Source organism: Bidens hawaiensis, unplaced genomic scaffold (genome assembly GCF_021521415.1).
Source record: "Bidens hawaiensis isolate Kalapana, Puna unplaced genomic scaffold, B.hawaiensis_p1.1 tig00006068_1, whole genome shotgun sequence".
NCBI classification, from domain to species: domain Eukaryota; kingdom Viridiplantae; phylum Streptophyta; class Magnoliopsida; order Asterales; family Asteraceae; genus Bidens; species Bidens hawaiensis.
In genome coordinates this window covers 703736-726675 of record NW_027491401.1, presented here as the reverse complement: position 1 = coordinate 726675, position 22940 = coordinate 703736, and the positions used below count along the sequence as shown (strand labels likewise).

The 22940-nt window shown below is 35.5% G+C and overlaps 2 protein-coding genes and 1 pseudogene across 3 annotated transcripts; 1 reads left to right on the top strand and 2 right to left on the bottom strand.

Annotated features, from left to right (window-relative positions):
- Positions 1-1342: 1342 nt before the first annotated feature.
- LOC143631425 (uncharacterized) lies at positions 1343-8481 on the bottom strand. The gene is made up of 18 exons (XM_077100198.1): positions 8345-8481; positions 6749-6922; positions 6499-6680; positions 6315-6420; positions 5719-5795; positions 5045-5132; positions 4778-4967; positions 4552-4678; positions 4176-4256; positions 3877-3978; positions 3606-3701; positions 3439-3513; positions 2648-2767; positions 2424-2552; positions 2147-2224; positions 1970-2056; positions 1777-1863; positions 1343-1598 (listed from the first exon to the last, which is right to left on the bottom strand). Exons 1-18 carry the CDS (start codon positions 8397-8399, stop codon positions 1548-1550), a joined length of 1905 nt encoding a protein of 634 aa, XP_076956313.1. The 5' UTR covers positions 8400-8481; the 3' UTR covers positions 1343-1547.
- A 5339-nt stretch (positions 8482-13820) lies between these two features.
- Positions 13821-16777, bottom strand: LOC143631405 (putative LRR receptor-like serine/threonine-protein kinase PAM74). Its single transcript, XM_077100176.1, has 3 exons — positions 16125-16777; positions 14641-15104; positions 13821-14196 (listed from the first exon to the last, which is right to left on the bottom strand). The coding sequence occupies exons 1-3, from the start codon at positions 16775-16777 to the stop codon at positions 14057-14059; spliced, it is 1257 nt and encodes a 418-aa protein (XP_076956291.1). The 3' UTR covers positions 13821-14056.
- A 2118-nt stretch (positions 16778-18895) lies between these two features.
- LOC143631424 (protein CYPRO4 pseudogene) lies at positions 18896-21994 on the top strand (annotated as a pseudogene). The gene is made up of 2 exons (XR_013153354.1): positions 18896-20626; positions 21532-21994. The product of XR_013153354.1 is annotated as a protein CYPRO4 pseudogene (transcript).
- Positions 21995-22940: the final 946 nt, after the last annotated feature.

The following is a 22940-nucleotide window of genomic DNA, read 5'->3' as shown; positions in this document are numbered from 1 at the left end:
TATGTCCAAAGTTCGAGCTTGGCTCTTTAATAATGTCTCAAGCCCGAGCTTGGCTCTACATGATTGGTATTAATTGTTTTATTAAGTGGGCTACTATTATATTGTAGAGCGTAAGCAAGGAAATATGAACGAAGAAATAATTCTCCAATCAGAAAAAAGCTTATTAAACTCTAAATGATCAAACCGATTACGATAGTGGCCTTTATAAAGGGTGTTTCGAAATTGTTATGCTCGTCAAATTTTCAAAATTACAAGCAAATATGAAATACTGAAATCAAGACGTCAAATTGAAACATAAATTACACAAATCAGTCGTACAACGCATAAACCTGAATTTTAAAAAGGTGAGACCGGAGACCAAACAGTGGGCCCATAATTCCACTCGTAACCTAAGTTATGTCTTTTCTTTTTTAAGTTTGGGCCTTATCTGTCGTATTTTTTTTTTATATCAAGCTGATCCATGTAAGACTCTGTTAACTCTTAGAACAACTCCTCCAACTTATGCGTGAGATCGAGGTTGAGCTTGTTTATATTCAATTCGGCTCAAGCTTTTAGCAATCCAATCTAAGGTATTCTACAAGTGGGCTCATATTGTTTATACCTCACCTTGATTAGTATTTTATATATGATTTTAAAATATCATTACCATTATAACTATATACAAATTTTACATACCATAAAAAAACTAATCGATTTCCCAACACGATTCAATACATTACTCGAATTCTAAACGTATATGTAACTGAGCAGATATTAGTCCCGGAAAAATATTATTGTCGACGTTATTTCTAAATATGTAGGTGTAAACATGTTTTTTACTAACAACTTTATAGCTTAGCTGCTTGTTGACCAGAACTCGGATCAATGCAAACAACCACCTGAAACCATACGGCAAATTGGAAATAAATAACCCCACATTTTGTGTATTGACCGATAATAATCTTATCTTTATAAATCCCTGCCAACAGTCCAACCTTTCGACTATTTTTCTCTTAATGGACCTCCGTAAAAAACACTTAACGCCATTAAGTGTTTTTTCAAATTAGGCTTTTGATTGGAAGAATGATACAAGTCGACTGATGTAAAACTTATCTTGAAACAGACCATAAGAAATCCATAAGTTTCTACTTTACCGCTTTTTATTATCTTTTATTCACTACGTTGATTATATGGTCGGGTTATTTTGAGACAAAAGTAACCTTTTATTTTAATGGGTTTATATGGGTTGAATATCGAACGGAGTTAGAACGGGCATATATCTGTTATTCAATAGTTTTTTTTAATACGTTTTCTAATCACAATTCTTATTTTGTAGATATGCAATTAACAGTGTACACGGGGATATATGTAATCGCCCCTATAAATTTCAACGAGAACTAATCGACGGCCAGAAACAAGTCAAAACACTATCCAAGTACAAAAATATTAGTCTTTTATTGTCATCAAGATTGTGATGTTATTTCCAAATGCTTTACTCAACTTGATTCATGAATATTTGCAGTCTGCTAATAATGTATGCGTCCTTTTAACCTTGTTTATCACTAACCTTAAAGCTTAGCTGTTTGTTGACTGAAACTCGGGTCAATGCAAACCACCACCTGAAACCAAAAAATCCATCATGTTATTTTTTTTATTTTTTTTAAATGTTATTTTCTGAATTAAGATACTCTGGTTAACATTCAACTACTACAAAGCGATTACAATAAAGTGGCAGGCAAACACATAAAGTTTCTAACTTTTCATTAAACCAGAAGGAAATGCCCGGTTTGAGCATACCTTGCCAACACTTTTACCAGAATGGAGATATTCAACCGCATCAGCAACCGACTGAACGCCCACAAAACTTTTAGGGTCTACTGCAACCTGATTATTTTAAAAGAAAAAAATCGGTAAATATTTAATTATGCGATAAAATATAGGGGATATACATTGATGATAAATTTTAATATTATGTAATATATTGTTATACCTTTAGTTTTCCCAAAGAGAAAAGATGAACCAGATTACCAAGATGTTGTTGCCACAAATGAGCATATTGCACAAGAAAAAATCCAGCCTGCATAAAACCAAAAAATAATTAAAAAATATTATTAAAAAAATAATAAAAAAAAACTAGAAAGATATTATTATTTATAACTTTACATACCACAGTTTGACTTTTTGCTAGTAATTTCTCACATAATCCCGTGTAGTTTCGTGGTTTCCATCCATGCTCTCCTTGATACTGAAAAAAATGACACGTTTGACTTCAGAGGTCAAAATGATATATTCAAAATTTTGAAAAAATAAAAAAATTTAAGATTATACGGAAGTATCAACTATATAAAATGATGTAACTTGAAATACCCAAAATAAATAATAAAAAAAAATTCTGACCGGGAAAGTCAAAGAAACATGAACAGATTCAAACAAAGTAGAATTACCTGAGAAATCATTCCGATGATCACCATCCGTCCATAAACCGCTAACGCATTCAAACACACATCAAACATATCGCCACCAACGGATTCATAAACAATATCAACGCCTTTCGGGAATTCCTTCTTAAGAACCTGCTCGTTTTTCAATTTAAAAAAGTTATTTCTTATGTGTATGTATATAATAAAAAGTTATAAATAACTTTTTTGAAGAAAACAAACATATACACATTTTTGATAGATTCTTCCTTATAGTCGATAACTCGATCAACTCCCAAATCTTTTAGAAGTATAGCCTTATCTTTACCTCCACAAGTTGCCACCACTTTGTTTCCAGCTAATTTTGCAAGCTACGGTTATACACGTTAGTAAAACCATCATAATTAAAATTAAGGACTATATAACCTTCTATAAGTTCAAAATTTCAAATAAAATATGTGTGTGTATAACTAGGCCTGAAAACGAACCGCACGCTTCGTGAACCGTTCGTGAACCGTTCGTCGAGAAGTTCGTTTATATAAACGAACATGAACAAAAAAATTGTGTTCGTTTATTTAAACGAACGAACATGAACACATGTTTCGTTCATTCGCTTATGTCCATTTATTTATGTTCGTTTACATATAAATAGAACATAATTAAATATTAGTTGTATGAGTCATCTACTTAATAGTTTTATATTTGTTCGTTTGTGCTCATTTAAGTGTGTTCATTTATGTTCGTGTATATTTTTTTCAGTTATGTTTGTTTATGTTCATGAACGGTTCATTTAGATTTTAAACAAACAAACATAAACAAGCACGGACATGTTCATTTTTTAAGTAAACGAACATGAACACAAATTTTTGTTTGATTAAGTGCTCGTGTTCGTTTTAAAGTTAAATGAGCATGCCTTTGTTCGTGCTCGTTCGGTTCGTTTACAGGCCTATGTATAACATTATAATAGAAGTTTAAAACAAAGATATTTTCTCAAATGCACCAACACATAACTGAAATAAAAAGTTATAAAATATTAAATTACCTGAACTGCAAACTGCCCGGTACCTCCTGCAGCAGCAGTAACAAGAACCGTCTTTCCAGACTCCATTTGTGCTGCCTAATAACACCACAATAAATATTTTACTCAAATAGTTTAATTAAAAAAAACATTTAGCGTGGCAACAACTATTAATTATTTAAGAAACAAACCTTTTCTAGAGAAATCGACGCTGTAAGTCCAGAAGTAAGCATGGCAACAACTTCGGGGTCTGGTCTCGCTACAGGCAGAATGTGTTTAGAAGGTACCTAAAATACAACACATAATTCAATACCAATTATTAATTATTAAATATTATTAAAACATAACCAAGATTTATTTTTATTATAAGTATTTAAGTCAAAACTGTCACCTCTAATACAAGGCTAAATATTAACTCAATTAGCTAATGATAATTTAATAAAAGACAAGAGATCAACATGCCATAACAAATTCGGCATAACCTCCAAAAGTCATGATTGCTGCAGGAGTACCGACTTTTAGATTTTTAACCCCGTCACTGACTGCAGCTATTAATCCTACAGCCTGCAAATTTTAAACACATGAACACAAACGAATGAAAAACTATTAGTAGTTCGGATAAATCCATGGACCAAGAAATCTTAATTAAATTTCAAAAAACTAAAAAAGGTCAAATTTTTAGATTTAAAAAAAATCTGTAGACCATGAAAATAAATAAAATTTCAAAAAGGTATTAATACTTGTTGACCTGTGTTTTATACCTCAAATCCAGCATCAAATGGAAGCCGAGAGCGGATTTCTTCTTTGCTTCCACTGAAATAACTACCAGAACTAAAATTCACCTGTCACATCATACCACAATAATACAACCTTTTGATTCAAATAAAAAAAATAAAAAAAAAATAAAGAAAATTATAATTTAAAATATGCATTCTGTGATAGGGGTGCTTGGGATCTTTTATAAGCAGATGCAACTAATCAGTTTATGCTAAGGTTAAATTTGTAAATTTGCAATCTCAAATTGTTTATTAAAACTTAAGTCCAATGACTTATTCTAAAGTTATTACTTTTCTAATTTTTACTTTTGCACCACTTATTGATAAGATAGCATAATCCATTTATAACCCATAAACTTACATCGCTTGCATTAACACCGGCATATATTACTTTGAATAGTACATGACCCGGTTTAATCGGTAACTTCAGTGGTGCACGGACTATACTTGTAGCACTGCGGAAATTGTGACTCAGCGTGCGAACAATTCTGCAAAAAAAAAAAAAAAAAAAAAAAAAACCGTCAAGCAAACCAACTCTAACAAACTATTAACGATTTTAGCAACCGGTCTCATTTTAACAAACTCACACTTTTTCAAAGCTTTGAGGTATTTTAACATTAGAATTAATCACCGACGTTAATCTTTTCTTTAATCTTGAAGGAACCACTAAGTATTTAGCTTCTTCAGTTGGAGTGGGCCAATATTCGAAACCTCTACGGTTAGTAATCCATAAACACGACCCCGCTTTACTCTCATCGGTTATAAGCTCAAATGCACCTGTTTCATTTATTAGTTGTCATGTACAACTATTTATTTACTATAGAAAAAATACGTTGTGAAGTTTAATAGCATACCTTTAATCAAATTTTCCATGGAAACATAACCTCCCATCCGTTCAATGAATCGAGAATCCACTAATTCACCCATTTCAGTTCGAATAAACTGCATACAAGTCATCAAGTTCATTGAACAAAAAGAAGCTTGCTTCTTGCAGCTACTTGATTCATATAATAAAAAAAAATAAGCAAATTGGATTTTCATAATCCTACCTTTTTACAGGTGGCCGATATTAATCTCACCTCATAAAATAGCTGCCACCGGTCTCACCTTTCACACTAGTTGTTTTCAGACCTCCGTTAAATTTTTTTTTAACTCCATTAAGTTTTTTCCGAATTTCAAACTAATATTTTAAAGCTTTTGATCAGAAGGAAAATACGAATCGATTCATGTAAAACTTAGCTCGTTTGAAACACCGTTTCTAGGTAAATTTTACATAAATCGATTCGTATCCTCCTTTCGATCAAAAGCCCTAAAACATCATTTTAAAATTCGGAAAAAACTTAACGGATTTAAGTTTTTTTTTTAATGGAAACAATTATTGTGAAAGGTGGGACCAGTGGCAGCTATTTTCTGAGTTGGGATTATTATTGGCCAACAACAAAAATGTGGGATTATTAAAATCCGATCTGCCACAAAAATATTAGTGTTAAAGAGGTTATGCTGTTTTCAATATGAAAATAACTTTTACCTCTGGACAAAGCACATTGGCACGAATTCCTTTTTTCTTGTAGAGAGCGAGCGCTCTCGTAAACATAACCACACCGCCTTTAAAAAAAATACAAAAATATTAAAAAAATATATACCATAGTTATTAAAAGCCCTCGCTTGTTGCGACCGGGCCCATTTTTCAGACGAGGCTCAATAAATGCGCTTCTAGTTCCTATGCAAGGGCTTCGCCTTGTATATGCCAAGAACACGAGAACATAAAAGCCGAGCAAAAGAAGCGCAAGGGGTGCTATTGAAACTTAGATCTAGGAGAACTCAAAAGGCATTATATTGATACATTTTGTAATTCAAGTTTTGGAATCAAATTCGAATCTTGACTATTTTAGAACTTTCGGTACTAATTAGATAATATTAAATGTTACATAATAATAGTATTATTTTTCATATACATAATATATTTTAAATGTTTTATTTAAGTGCGCTTATTTTTCCTCAGGCCCTCGCTTTTTTTTGCGCCTAGGCCCTAGGCAAGGCCTATACGCCTTGAGTGCGCCTAACGCATTTGATAACAATGATATATACATAATGTTTGGTATGTGAACTGGAAAAATATAAAACCTTTCGAAGCAGAGTATATAGGGTCAGCTATGTGTGGATATAGTCCTGCTGCTGAACCCAAATTTATAATCACACCGGGCTTTTTTGCAGCCTCCATTATTTGGATCTGCATTTAATCAAACAAAATATTAATAATAATAATAATAATGATAATCGCATTGCTGATAGTGAAGCTGAAGCATACCGCTCTGTGGGTGCAAGCGATAACTCCTAAAAGATTAACATTAACCGCATGTCTCCATGAATTTGACCCGTCTGTTTGGTCCTTAGCAAACAGTATAGGAGTAACAATACCGGCACTATTAATACATATATCCAAACCTCCATACACTTGCATATGTTTGTCAAATGCAGCAGCAACTTGTCCTGTGTAAATTATAAGTATATTATTATTACAACAATAATTTACCTCCATATTAATGTATATAACTCACCTTTGTTACTGACATCGCATTTTACAAAGATAGTGGACGGGAATTTTAATCCTGAGTGAAACTTGAGATTTTCGTTTTGTGCGAGCAATGCAACCTCTTTTCCTCTGTCTTCGGAATAATCAACAACGGTGACAAATATACCCTTTTGTGCAAGAGCTAAAGCAAGCGCTCTACCTGCAAACCGAAAACACGAGTAGCAGAAAATAATAAGAATCACATTCAGAATTACATATTTCCATAAATAATTTAAAAAATCATGCAAAATATGTCAATAATACAATATGTTCAGTTAAGGTTTTCTTGTTATGGATTCACTAGGATTAGACCGTAAATTTATGCATATTATTTTCATAATCATTATTTTACTAATCTCGTGAAAATAACGTTAAAAGTGGGGGAAGGTTATTCAGGCATCATGTGGTGGCGTTGATAGCCGAAAGACAAGGGCACATGCACCAATCAGCCGGTGTCCCGATGATTGAGTGCTATGTGCCTTATGTCCAAGGCTTGATGCAAAACTACTATCGAGCCGGGGGTCTCATCGGAAGCAGCCTCTCTATCCCTATGGGGTAGAGGTAAGGTTGTCTACATCTTACCCTCCTCAGACCCTACCATAGCATTGCTATTGGTGGGATATACTGAGTACGATGATGATGATGATTTTCATAATCATTACATGCAAAGATTCACTATCAAGTATAGATCACTATCAGTGTTGTAAAACTTGCTAGGCACTAGTCAGATGGTGGAGTACCGACTAGATTAATTGGATTGTAATAATATATGTGTGTGTGATATTAAAAAATTACATACAAAAGTTCACATAAATACTTCAAAGTTCACATAGTATACAATTCAAACATAAGCATAGCAAACCAATGAGAAAACCAAGGTCCGATTGCCTTTCAAAAAAAAAACTAAAAAAGAAGAAATTAAAAAATTTTAAAAATTCCGATTTTGACCGACTACCAATTTTTTTGTGTGTAATTTTGAAAAATTACATACAAAAGTTCACATTGACACTTAAAAATTCACATAGCATATAGTATTATAGTTCAAAAATAAACAATTAAACGTAAACATAGCAAATCAATGAGAAAACAAAGGTCCGATCGCCTTTCAAAAAAACTTAAATAAAAAAATACTAAAAAAACAGAAATTAAAAAATAAAAAAGGTCCGATTTTGACCGACTACCAGTATTGTAAAAATCTCGACTAGACGCCGATTAATCCCCGATTTGTCCAGAATTGGTCAAAATTGAAAATTTTATACATAAATTGAGATTTTACATATAAATTCTAATCCGATTAATCCCGATTAATCGCTAGTCCCGATCCCACCACCCGAACACTTTTTACAACACTGATCACTGTATTTCATGTATTCTAAATTATCTCCAATTCCATTTCATGTTTTTCAATTAATATTATTATTATTATTATTATTATTATTATTATTACTAATAATACTCTGTTTCAGTTACATGTAATAAAAGTCAACGATTGATCAATATTATCCAGAAACAGTAAACTAAACTCTAGAACAGAAAATAATAATAATAATAATAATAATAATAATAATATACAGAAACATACCAATTCCAGAAGCAGCACCGGTGACAAAAGCAGAGAGGCCAGGCTTTAGCTCCATATGAAAGAATCAAGTGTATGTTGATTGTTGTACTTGGTTGTTGAAATGATGATGTGTTGTTGAGTTTATTTATCTCTCTTTTTTGATACTTTATCACAATCTGTATGTATACTATATATGTAGTGTATATCAGGAAACATTATTATTATTATTATTATTATTATTACTACTTCCCATAACGTTGAGATATATCTTATTATTATTATTATTATTATTATTATTATTATTATTCATGGGAAAGCTTATGCCGGCAATTGGAAAGTTTGACTTGTAAAATATTACAAGGGGCCCACATACAGGCGGTGATTTCGAGAGAATTATGCTAATTTGATCCTTAAAAAATAGACAGAATTACAAATTTTGTCCTTTAAAAAAAGCCAAAAACCGGTTCGTGTCCTTTTCTAAGTTTCCTTGCAGGCGGTGTACTTTAAACTTTTTTTTTCTACACGTTATGTCCTTTACGCTAACTGGGTTAGAAAAACTCAGTTAAATGCCCTCACGTGAGACGCATGTGAGGGCATTTTTGTCTTTTCACCACCTGCAACTCCTTCCTTCTCTTCCTCTTCCTCCCTCGACGCTTAACCCCCTCAGGCTCCATTTCCCCCAACCGATTCAGATCCAAATTCAATCAAAACCTAATCCAATCAACAATGACATCACTTATACATTTTCACAGATCCCAAACATAAATCAATGGTTCATAAACAACAAGAAACACTCAAAATCCAACCTTTAACAAAAATCAAAAACACCCAGATTGCAAACGACCCAGAACAAACGACCCAGAAACAATAAAGATCCAAGCTTTAACAAAAATCAAGAACACCCGTAAAGATCCAAGCTTTAACAAACAAAAATCAATAACACCCAGATGAAATTGACCCACAAAGATTAAATCGAATGGTAACCTAAAACGATGCATAAATCGATCGATGTAGAAATTGAATCGTACCTTGTGAAGAACAGTTAGCCGCCGGTAATAGATCTACGGCGGTTGTATGGCGGTGGTGATGATGGAATGGGAGGTACAGGCGGAGCGTTTTTCCGGTGGGCTCTCCGGCTGCCGGAAAACGGCGCCGACTCGGAAGCTGAGGTTGTATGGCGGCGGACGTTGAAGCGGCGTTGAGGGAGGTTGGTGTGGTACTGGCGGTGGAGGCGGCTGTTGGAGGTTGGTGGTGGGAGGAGGCGGCGGGAGAGGAAGAGGAGAGGTGGCCGGAATTTATGGCTTAGAGAGAAAGAAGAGAGAAAGAAAAGAAAATATATATAATATATTCCCCTGTTAAAATTACAATTATGCCCATCACATGTCTGGCACATGTCATACTTAACTGACTTTTTCTAACCCAGTTAGCGTAAAGGACAAAACTTGTAGGAAAAAAAGTTTAAAGGACACCGCCTGCAAGGAAAGGACACGAACCGTAATTTGGCTTTTTTTAAAGGACAAAATTTGTAATTGGGTCTAAAAAATATACATCTTCCTGTTCGGATTGGAACCCGTTTTTTGAAAAAGTTACGATCGGTTTTAGTTCATGTTTTGCTTGGTTTTTATGGAGAAAATTATGAACCGGTTTCGAATCTACGGTATCAATCGGTTCCAAACCGATTTATACATAATCGGTTTCAAACCAGTTCGGTTAACCGGTTTGTTTGTCCACCTCTAGGCAAACCTAACACTGTATTTGTGGGTAGGGTTTCGGATAAACGAGTTGGGTTAGTTGTGGGTCGAATTTGGAAACTTGTTTAACTGAGAAAGTCGTGTTTTAGTTAGACCTGGAGAATTTATGTGATATTAAATTTAAAACTAAAAACGAAATTGAAATAACATTTTATTGCTAAATAAGTGCAATTGGTTTACATAAAATTTGATTTTCTTTGTTGATGTAAGGATATAAATTTAAAGTATTAATATATCCAAAAATAAAAATTAAAAAAAAAATCTTCTTTAAGGTAAAATAAGAGTATCGTAGTGTTTGAAGCAATTTTCAGTTTTGGTTTTGGGTTCAAATCAGTTGGATCCGCCAACCTGCGAACACGACACGCTTAACACCGCTTACTAATATTAATATTAAATAACATAGATGTTATCACAGTTTGAAAAAACAGGATATTTCTGAAAAAAAAACAAGTGCAAACAGACTTGCTAATTGGCGTCTTAATAATTTCAATAGTCATCTAAAGTGAGCTAAAAAGGTTGCACTATTAAAATGTGTATTTAGGATACCAGTAGTGGGCGCCTTCTTGGGACGAAATCCGGCGACAACCCCCCCCCCCCCCCCCCCCCCCCCCGATTTGTGGGGCGATAGGGTGGAGGGAGTTTTTATCGCATGCTTCCCTTGTGAGTATATTATTATAATTGATTGTGATTGATATATATATATATGTGTGTGTATGCTACAATACCATTACATCCCAAAAACAAAAATACACCCTTTACTGACTGCGCGTCACATGACGTAATTCGCCCAATTTGTAGCCCCTCCACTACGCATAGTCTTATAGTGAGTTGAATATTGATATACTAAGTAATTATGTATACTTTTTTAAATCTTTTTATTGTAGCTTCATCACAACCAACTTATAAACTTTTATTTTTATGTCGAATACTAAATTGATAGATTTGTTCTATTGCATCACGAAAGTGAGAGATTTTGTTTCTCAATAATAAATAAAGGGAAAATTCTTAAAATAATCCAAATAAGAAGAGAAAAAAAAAATAATCTTAACTATATCAAGATTCTTAAAATAACCCTTAAAATATGTACTGGGAAGACGCATTGGGAAAATAAACGATCATATTTTTTAACCAGTCAAAATATGACACGTGTAAAGGTACTGACACACCAGACGAGATTTTTAAAAATCTCGTCTAGTCCAACCATATTTTTAAGTTAATTAACTTTTTAAAAAACCGTCTCTCCAGACAGTTTTTTTATGTTTCTCATCTGGTACGTTCAAATTATTATTAATCCTAACTTCATCTTCTTCATATTCATCTTCTTCTTCATACCTACAAGATCTAATACCCACCTCCACGACCACCACCGCCACCACCATGACCACCACGACCACCACCGCCACCGCCACCACCATTGGGACACTCCCTAGCCATGTGACCATCCTCCCCATACATAAAACAACCACCACCGCCCCCACCACCTCCATAACCACCACCACCTCCGCCGCCGTAACGATCACCACCACCATACCCACCTCCACGTCCTCCGCCACGTCCATCTCCATTATAACCACCGCCGCCTCCGCCACTATAACGATCACCACCGCCACCGCCGCCGCCACGGGTACTCCCCTGAACCGGTCTTCACTAGATGATGAAGATGAAGAAGATGAAGTTGAAAAAAAAAATTGTATGACATTAGATCTTGTAGGTATGAAGAAGAAGATGAAGATGAAGAAGATGAAGTTAGGATTTATAATAATTTGAACGTACCAGACGAGAATAAAAATACCGTCTGGAGATACGGTTTTTTAAAAAGTTAATTAACTTAAAAATATGGTTGGACCAGACGAGATTTTTAAAAATCTCGTCTGGTGTGTCAGTGCCTTTACACGTGTCACATTTTGACTGATTAAAAAATATGGTCTTTTATTTTTCCAATGCGTCTTCTCAGTACATATTTTAAGGGTTGTTTTGGGAATCTTGATATAGTTAAGATTATTTTTCTTTTCTCTCTCCTCATTTGAATCATTTTGGGAATTTTCCCATAAATAAATGGTCACGTGATGAAAAAAGTATATATAAAAAAATCAGCTATTGAGTATTGATGCTGACATAGTGACAAGCTTTATAAATGTACATATTTTCTATTGGAAACACAATAGTAGTGAAAAATAAGGTTTTAACTTTTAAGCAAATTGTATCATTGCAAAATATTAAAAAAGAAATGTAAAATAAGATTAAGCAAATAAGAGAGTTTAATTACAAATGTTTGGGATTTATTGGAGATTCATAAGACCCCGGGTCTAGGGGTCTGGGAAAGGGATGTTTTTCATGGTATAGTGATTATTGTTTGCTGGAGACTATGAAAAGCCTGTAATGAGAGGATATTTGAAGACAAAGAATTCAAGATAGAGGAATTAGTAGGTGATATTAGGTCTCTCGGTTTTTTATGGTTCAAGAGCAGGCCCAAATGTAAGTCTTTAGTTTGGTCCAAGTGGTGTAAATTCAATTTTATGTAATTGTTGGGCTTCTCTCCGGTTCGTGGAGAGGGGTGTTGTCTCTTTGTGGCTTTGGTTGTTGTTTGTTTATAATATATACAGTTCTAAATTTTTTACAAATGTTTGGGATTGAGGTTGAAAACAACTTATTGAAAAAATCAATAAGTTAAAAAAAAGTTTGGTAATCACAAAAATATATTTTATTTAGCTTCTTGAAAAAGTTCAAAAGATGTTTCTAAAAACCATAAATCCTGTTTTTTTAATGATTTTTAAAAAAACTAATAAGTCAATAAGAATTTTTGTAACTCAATCCCAAACACAATCAATATAAAATTTCAAATGAAAATAATTAGAATGGCAAACCTTAAAAATTTGAGTCCTTGAGTTGGAGTGATGAAGCAATGAAGTGTTGATCTATTGGTAGTTGATACCCTCTAATAAAATGCTAAAAGAGTAAAAGTATAAAGAAAGCACAAAGAAGACCACTCATTACCAACCCTAACAAACTATTCAAAAAAAAAATTGGGCCTTAAAAATGTGCTAAGTTTACTAATCTTTAGTACCAATATTAAATTTTAATCATCCTATAACAATAATAGCCTTGAAGACTTGTTGAATAATAATTACAAATACTTTTTTAAGGCGTGTTGTCTTCGGTTACAACTTCTGTTTGAGTTACTACGTAATAAAAAACATGAAAAGTAACTATTCTTCCCATATCCATCGTTCAAACAGCGTCTCAACTCGCCAACAAGTTCATGCTTCTACGTTCTGAACACGACATGTTATAAATTAAAAAAAAAATAAAAATTATATTTAAATGTATATCATCTCATTCAAAGCAACACTTCTTCTTACCTTAAAATCATGCCTTTTCTTTCTAATAAGTTTTGTGGTGGTTCTCCACTCAATTTGTTCTTGTTTAATAATCTGTCACATTAACATTAGCATTACCAAACATTAATAAAAAAAATGCATAATTGTTTTTAAAACAGACCAAAGCTTTCGAACACAGCGAAACAACTTACACTTCACGAAGGTTAGGAAGCGCGCCTAGTGCATCTGGAAACGGCCCCCCAAATTCGTTTTCATCTAGGTGTCTTTTCCACGCATTTAGAAAAAAAAACGCCAATATTAAGAATCGCATAAAACCAAATGCATATTAAAGATAGTAACAATAACAATATTATTAGCACTTACAGGATTTCCAAAGCCTTCAATGGACTCAAATCAGGAATATGACCCGTCATCTTATTCGCGCTTAGCCGGCTGCATATATAATATTTGTCAAAAACCTAAGTTTTTGTTGAATTATGTAGTACTTACAATTCTTTAAGAGCAGTCAATCCTGCAATTTCTTTAGGCAATGTTCCTGCTAGTGAGAGTCCTTTAAGGTTCCTAATAATGCATATCAAACACATCAATATAACAACTTGTGTTGAACTAATGGCGGTTTAAACGACTTATAAATCGTGTATCACTTACAAACTGGTAACTCGTACTTGTTTTCCTTCAGAACAACCGATTCCCGACCAATGGTGTTCTTTTGGCAAACATGGATCACCGTTCCAATCACCGGGTGGGTTTTTTAAGCTTTGCTTCAATATTTGCAATGCAAATGCTACAAACAAGCAAACTTTATGAATACATTCATATTTTACATTACTATCTAGCAAAATTTTAGGTTAAAATAAAATCGTAGCTAAATTAGTTTAGGGTCATGCTATAGCTGCACCACCTCCATCTGATTACAACCTTGAAAACTGTTGGTCAAAACTGTCGTTTTGAACAATATTTGAACAACCGTTCATACCATTGGGGCCAAACTTTGAAAAGTATTGGTCAAATAGGCCGTTTGTCAATATCCGGCTGTTTTGACCATAGACAGTCACAATTTGAAATTCCTGGCCAAAAGACTCAAAACGGTCGTCCAAGCTCTATGCGGACAACTGTTTGAAACGGTGAGGGATTAGATGTCATTCGGTGTGTGACTGTCTGATAGATGACCCTTTTAATTTATTATGCAAAATTTGAGAGAATTTAGAAATTAGAATCACCATGGTACCATCTCGGCCATGAGTTGTTCCTGCAAGAGGCAAGATCTGATAAACCTCCCCCGCGTTAATGGTGGGGCCCACCGGCATGTCACTTCTCGGCACTAAAGTAATTTGTGTGTCACCTGAGAGCGGCCATTCTGTGCTGTAAACCGTCACACCTCTCGTCGTAACATTAAGATCTTGATAAAAAGTTTCACCATCAATGAAGACTGTGAATATTCTCCAGCTATACGGACTAGTACTCCGGTTATCCTGGAAGTACAACGCAACGTAGTATCGATTGGAAGGGAGAGGAAATGGCGGCCACTTTATCGTCAAATTCTTCCCTCTGCTCGTCGTTGATCCTGAGAAAAACACCTTCACCGGTGGCTGGTTCCAAAATTCCGATGACGTCACGTTAACTTTGGATTCGACCATAGGGTGTCCATCGACAAACGACTGCCAGTATCGATTGAACGGATCATCTGGAAAACTAGTTAGAATTCATCCAATTAGTATATATAGGGCTCCAATTACTCACAATCGAACACGTAATTGAACAAATTGAATGAATCATCAGAAAAACTAGTAAGAATTAATCCAATTATTATGTATAGGGCTTCAATTACTCAAACCCAAACACATAATTGAACAAATTGAACAGATCATCTGAAAAACTAGTTAGAATTCATCAAAATATTAGACCTAAGGCTAAATTGAACACATAATTGAATAGATTGAACGGATCATATGACTCACTAGTTAGATCTCATCAAATTAGTAGATCTAGGGCTTCAATTACGCAAAACCAAACACATAATTTGTTCAAATTGAACGGATCATCTGGAAACCCGTTTTATAGATGATCCATTCAATCAGTATCATTATTCAATTATGTGTTTGATTTTGAGTAATGAAAGCGCAAGATCTGCTAATTTGTTGAATTCTAACTAGTTAGATCTCATCAGATTAGAGATCTAGGGCTTCAATTACACATGACCAAACACATAATTGATACTGATTGAATGGATCATCTGGAAAACTAGTTTTATAGATGATCCATTCAATCGGTATCATTATTAAATTATGTGCTTGGTTTTGAGCAATGAAAGCGCAAGATTGACTAATTTGATGAATTCTAAGTTCTAAATAGTTAGATCTCATCAAATTAGTAGATCTATGGAAGTTCAAAAAGCTTGGGCTCATGGAAAAGCTCGAATAAAACTAGCTAAAAAAACTTGATTTGAAACATCATGAGCTGAATTGACTCATTTTTGTAACCGAGCCAAAATCTACTTAGGGCTCGGCTCAATCTTAATCTCATTTAACTTCAAAATTGAGCTAGAGCCTTAGCTGAGTTGCCTCGTTTAATTTCAAACCCGAGCTCGAAACCACCCTGGCTCGACTCGTGAACCCTAAATATATCCAAGGCTTTAATCAATCAAAATCAAACACAACTCATCAAATTAGTGTTTCTAGATCTTCAATTACCCAAAACCAAATACATTCATACCGTACAAAATCACCATACGACCCGAAATTCGTCCTGGCAATCGTAACCAGCCCATACTTCCCAAACTCGGTCGCATTATACACCGACGAGTCCATCTCCACCACCTCTAGAGCCGAAACAAACGGACTCAACCCATTCGAATGCTCATTACTCGCAAAGCACACACTAACCATCCCACCATTCGCCTCAACAACCACCTCATAATAAGAGCTCACGCCTTTATGATAATCATCCGTCGTGTTCACCACGCTCCAGATCGTTCCGTCAACGATCTGGTCGAACACTGGAGGCGCATTGCCTCCATCGAAGCCGCCGTAGAAAAAGGTGGTGCGGATGAGGAGTTTGGACCCTGTTGTGACGGGGACGTTGTAGCAGTGTTTGCCGCGGGTGGATGGGAAGTAACGGAGCGTGGTGAGGAGCGGGAGGATGTCGGTTCGGGTTAAGGTGGTTGGTTTGCCGGAGGTGGTGTAGGTGTTGTCTTTTTGGAATGTGGTGCCGTGGTGGTGGACGTTTTGTTTGGATCCGCAGTTGATTAGGTGGCCGCGGAGGCGCGGTGGTGGTGACGGTGGTGGTGGTGAGGCGGTGGTTGTTAGGGAGATGAAGGTGGTGATTAGAAGAGATAATAATACTAATAAGAAGGTGGTGGTGTGCATGGTGAATGGTGTTTGTTTAATTGTTTGTTAGAATTTGGTTTTTGTTTATAGTTTTGTTTGTTATGGAGGGTGTGAGGTCGTTATTGACCGTTACTAATTATACCACTAGTGTATTATTTTGGGTAATAATTCGAGGTTTTGGGATCGGTACAGTACCGGTATTTTACCGATTTATTTTGTTGTCTTCAATATCTATACTGTACCGAGCATTTTCATTATTAGTACTCATTTTTGGTAATTTTCAGTATCGGTTCTAGAGGTGCACAAACTGGGTATTTTCAGGAACCGGAACCAGGTAGGAACCAATTCCGGGTATAGTCGGGTATTTAACCGGATTTTAACTAGGTTTTCAGGTTTTTTTCGAATAGTGTAAGGTTGGGTTTTGACCGGGTATTTCCAGTTCAGGTGGGTCCGGGTTGGTTGCGCGTACAACTCTGGGGAGAAATCTAATACTAGGTCGTATCCGCGGGTAGGGTACAGGTAGGAACCGGTTCCGGATCAGGTCCAGAACCATGTAATTTGTGCACCTCTAATCGGTACTAACTATCAACAATGGCGAAGCTTGGACTTAGTCATAGCGGTGACCGAAGTCACAAATCCAGTAATCGGAGGCGACCATCCTCAATACCTATATAAGTCTTCGGACAAAATCGCAAAAATGTATCCTACTAAGCCAAACAACGACAATGATCAGGGTCACCGCATTCTCTCTTATATTTCGTCCCTGATACCAAACTCATCCTTAATTTTAATTTAGTTGTATGATTTGATGAAAAAGGTGGTGATATGACCTGTTTTGGCCTATGAGAGCTCGTAATCCAATAAAGTAATCCAGTAAAGTAAAACATTAGAATAAAAATAAGAATATAAGCGCATAATCAGTATTCTCAAAATGGTACGGAAATTGTAATATTCAATCATGATCAAGTGAAGTTCGTCCTGGAATAGTAATCCCGTTAGGAATGGTAAACCCATACCAATTATCCGTCTATGTACACACATGAGACCATAGTTGGCTATGTTGGGTCTAATAATCATGGGTATATACGAACTAGCTTATCAAACAATGCAATGAAGTGTTAATCATCATATAAAAATGCTATCACGCGTCTGGTAGAGCTTCGATGGATTATTAAAGGGGGTGTAAATGAGCCGAGTTTGACTAGGCTCAAACACAGCTCGTTTTGACTTATGAGAGCTCGAGATTGACCCGTGAATTGTTTTTTCAAGCTCAGTTTTGACTCATTTATCATTTATTAATTGATTTATATATGCTTTTAGTTATTTTTGTATAATGAGAAAGACCCTAAACGAGCTTAAGCACTACTCGAGTTTGTGTAGTACCTTAAACGAGCCAAAGGCCCAAAGCTTGGCAGTATATTGTAAAAATATTTCATAAAAGTCCCAAAAAGGCAAAACTTATATACACGAGGCTCGACAAAAGCCTAAATGAGCTATTCACACAAAGATCGAGTCGGATTCGATAACTACTCGAGCTAAATCTTAGGCTTGGAAAAACTCGGCTCATTTTGATCTTTTCATCAATTCGATCTCAAGTAGCTCGCAAGCGGCTCAACTCGTTGGCTCATTTGCAGCAACACAAATGCAACGCAAACGAGTTGATCAGCTGAGCTTAATCGAGTATGAGCCTAAGCTCAAGCCTAAAAGTAATGTCGGTTAATAAAACAACTCTGAGCTTCACTTATCGAGCTCGATCCAGCTCGTGAACCAAAACGAACATGTTATTAATATAATATTTATAATATCTTTCTATATATATTTAATAATTTTTAAGTAATCTATATATAATATATATATTGATACAAAAAAATAACTAAAAAATACAGAAAAATAATTAAGAAGAATTATAATAAAAGTTAAGTAATAAATGGTAAACAAATCGATTCTGAGCTTTAAGAACTACTCATGATACAAGTTCGAGCTCTGTGTAAGTTAAAGCGAGCCCTGCAATATCGGCAACGCGCCTACAGTTTCCTTGGCTAAGAAGAAAAGAACCTACACGTGTAGGCGTCAGATTAAAGCAACACGGAATCTCATTTATATTTATATAATAATAATATACTACACTAACTCCTATGCGATCATTCTTTCCAATTTGATATTATTATCCGTTATTTCCGATATCCACTCAATCAAATTCCGATTAACCGGAAAACCAACAAACAACCAACCATGGGTGGTTCTCACAGCCGTGAAGGCCTTAATCTCTCCGATTCCGATGACTACGAAGACCACTCACAATCAGAATCCGAATCCGATTACGAAGACCCACAACCCGATCACAAAACAACACCAATTAAAGATCACAAACCAGTAGACGACATCGAATCAAAGCTTAAGGAGCTTAAATTGAAATACTCAGCTACCCAAAACCCCAATTCGAATTTCAAGAACAAGGTGAAACTGTACCGTCATTTAGGTGGTAAATGGGTTGTTTCTGAGAAGGTTATCGGGTATCAATTCGTTAAATTAGACAAAATTGAAGATGGGTTTGACGAATCAGACGATTTTGAACATGGGTTTGATGATTTGGATGATTCTGGAAGTGGGTTTTGGGTTTTGAGAATTGGGGGTTTAGGTAAAAGTGATAAAGTTAAAATTAGGGTTAGGGTTTCAACTGATATGCAATTGAAGATGTTTGGTGAGCAAAGGAGAGTTGATTTTGTGGATAATGGGGTTTGGGCTTTGAGGTTTTTCAGTGATGAGGAGTATCGGGTTTTCGTGACCCGGTTTCAAGATTGTTTGTTTGAGAATGTTTACGGGTTGAAGGCGAGTGAGGAGAATAAGGTTAAGGTTTACGGGAAGGATTTTATCGGGTGGGTGAAGCCCGAAGTGGCCGATGAGTCGGTTTGGGATAAGGAGGATGATGCGGTGTGGAGAACGGGTACAGGTACGGGTACGGGTAGGAGAGGGAATGATTTGCTTGAGGAGTTTGAGGAAGCGGCGTCGGACGGAGGGATACAGAGCGTGGCGTTGGGCGCATTGGATAATAGTTTTTTGGTTAATGATTCGGGTGTGCAAGTTGTCAAGAATTTTAGTCATGGGATTCATGGGAAGGGTGTGTATGTTAAGTTCGATAATGGCGGTAAACGTGGCGGTATCGGTGGTGTTGGTGGTTCGGGTTTGAGTGTTACGCCACAAAAGGCGTTGTTAATGAGAGGCGAGACGAATATGGTGCTAATGTGTCCGGAAACCGAAGGGAAACCGCACGCGACGGGTGTGAACCAATTAGATATCGAGACGGGAAAGATAGTGAGCGAATGGAAGTTTGAGAAAGACGGGACGGATATTACGATGAGGGATATAACAAACGATACAAAAGGGTCGCAGTTAGACCCGTCTGAGTCGACGTTTTTGGGTTTGGATGATAACCGGTTGGCGCAATGGGATATGCGCGATAGACGAGGGATAGTTCAAACGAGTTCGCCGGTTTTGCATTGGACACAAGGGCACCAGTTTTCGAGGGGTACAAATTTTCAGTGTTTTGCTACGACTGGTGACGGGTCGATTGTGGTTGGTTCGTTAGATGGGAAGATACGGTTGTACTCGAGTACGTCTATGCGGATGGCGAAGACTGCGTTTCCGGGGCTCGGTTCGCCTATTACTCATGTGGATGTTACTTATGATGGGAAGTGGATATTGGGAACTACTGATACTTACCTTATATTGATATGTACTTTGTTTACTGATAAAGATGGGAAAACGAAGACCGGGTTTAGCGGTCGGATGGGTAATAAGATACCGGCTCCGAGGCTGCTGAAGTTAACTCCTGTGGATGCACACACTGCAGGGAAGCATAATTAGTTCCATGGTGGTAGATTTTCATGGGTAAGCTTCTTTCTTTGCTTTTATAACATTTAGTTATTAATATTACATTAGACGCCGCATATGTGAAAACTTCTTATTTGAAAGAATTAGGAAATAAATAGATTTTGTATGAGTTTGAAAAAAAATGATAAAAGATAACAATCTAAGCAGTTAATGCTGAAAAATACCGGATATCGGTTATCGTAGTGAGATATCGTTGGAATATCGGTAATTTTAATATCATGTAAAATTCATATATATATAGAAATTGAACACTAAGAATTCATATATATACCATTAACAAATTAACCTTTTGCAACTTTAAAATACTAACAATCGTAGCAAGTAGGAATTGATTAAGACTTAAAACACTAACACTGAACACAAAATTGATAACTAAGACTTAAAACACTGATATCGGGAGTATTGGTGATATATCGATTATCGGCCCAATATCGGTCAATATCGTCGATATTATCAGTACCAAAGTTTTGACCGATATTTTACCAAAAGACCGATACCATATATTTTGGTGATATATCGGCGATATCGACTACATAGATATCACACCATACATCGTGTGATACGTACATGTTACATGACAAATAAGATGTGCAAAAACATGACCGGTATCAGTTATTGCTATAATCGGTTATAAGATGTAACTTTCTTGCTAAATTGACGATAAGATATTTAAGTTAATTGCTAAGATAGTGAAAAAAGTGTGAACTTAGTTTCTTACTTGGTTAAGGGTGTACAAAAGATTTATATACCTGTCCGTCCCTGTCAAAGTGTCTTAGTTTGAAAAACACAAAGTTTAAGGTAGATTAAATTATTGTTTTTTTTTATTATACCAAATGACAATAATGCCCTTGGAGATTGGGTCCATAAATATTGTTTATTAATGTTAGTTGTGTGTGTTTCAGGTGACTGAGAGCGGGAAGCAAGAACGACACTTGGTTGCAACAGTCGAAAAATTCAGTGTGATTTGGGATTTCCAGCAAGTGAAGAACAGCGCACACGAGTGTTACAGGAATCAACAAGGCCTCAAAAGCTGTTACTGCTATAAGCTCATGACCAAAAACGAATCCATCATCGAAAGCCGATTTATGCATGAAAAGTTTGCAGTTAACGACTCACCAGAAGCGCCCTTGGTGGTTGCAACTCCAATGAAAGTGACGTCGTTTAGCATGTCCGACGGGAAAGGAAAAAGAACGCAGACGCGTTTTTAATTGGTTATCGTATTGTCGTTGTTTGTATATAGTATAGATTTGCAGGGATCTGAAGTGGTTTGTTTGTGTGTTGATGGTTGTTTTTATGTTTTTTTAGATTTGGATATTGGCTTTGTGAAAACTGAATGATTGAAGTATGTTTGGATTGTCTTTTTAAGGTTGTGTGCAGCTTAATATGGTACTTTGGATTGTATGTTTGATTTATTGACCCTTTTTAGTAAAAAAAACTATATTGGTTACTAATAATTGTGAAAAACATCATCACTCTTTTCAGTAAAAAAAACACGTGTAACGGATAATGTCACTTCAGTTATTATGAATAGGGGTGTGAAAGAAACCGAAAAACGTTCCGACATCGAGAAAACCGAAAAACCTGAACCGAAATAAAAGCCGCCAGTATGGTTTTATATTTTCGTAGAAACCGAACTAACAGTTTGGTTTTGGTTTGCATATAATAAAACCGAGTAGAAACCGAACTAACAGTTTGGTTTTGGTTTGCATATAATAAAACCGAAAAAACCGAACCGAATTACTAGATTTTTTATTTTCTTATTTGTCTTAACCTGATCATTCTCTTTAACCTGATCATTCTCTTTATGCATTCTTGCAAACTGGGTTATGTAGTTTATACTGTGAAATGTTATGGATTTGATAGTTTAATAAAGCAACAAAATGGAGTTAACATGCAATTATGTACATTAAAATGTGAATGCAATTTACAGTTGCATATTTGTGTTTGCTTCATAAGGAAAGCTTAACAATTTGAGATTAAACATGTTATATGGAGGTACATATTTAGTTAGTTGCTGCATATCTTTTCATTATAGTTTAAAATAAAAAACTGTACCGGATACATCATTTATGCTGTCATTATACCAACTTTGTCAATAGCATGCCGCATCCTAACATCTTGCATAATACAATTAGCAGCAATCAAATAGCAATGACTTTCAGATGTATCTGCAGCGTTAAAGAACGTCAAAAGCTAGCGCCGTTACAAATACAATCAATCAATCAATCAATCCCAGTGGAATCCCACCAATAGCAAAGCTATAAGTAGGGTCTGGGGAGGGTGGGATGTAGACACACCGTACCTCTATCCA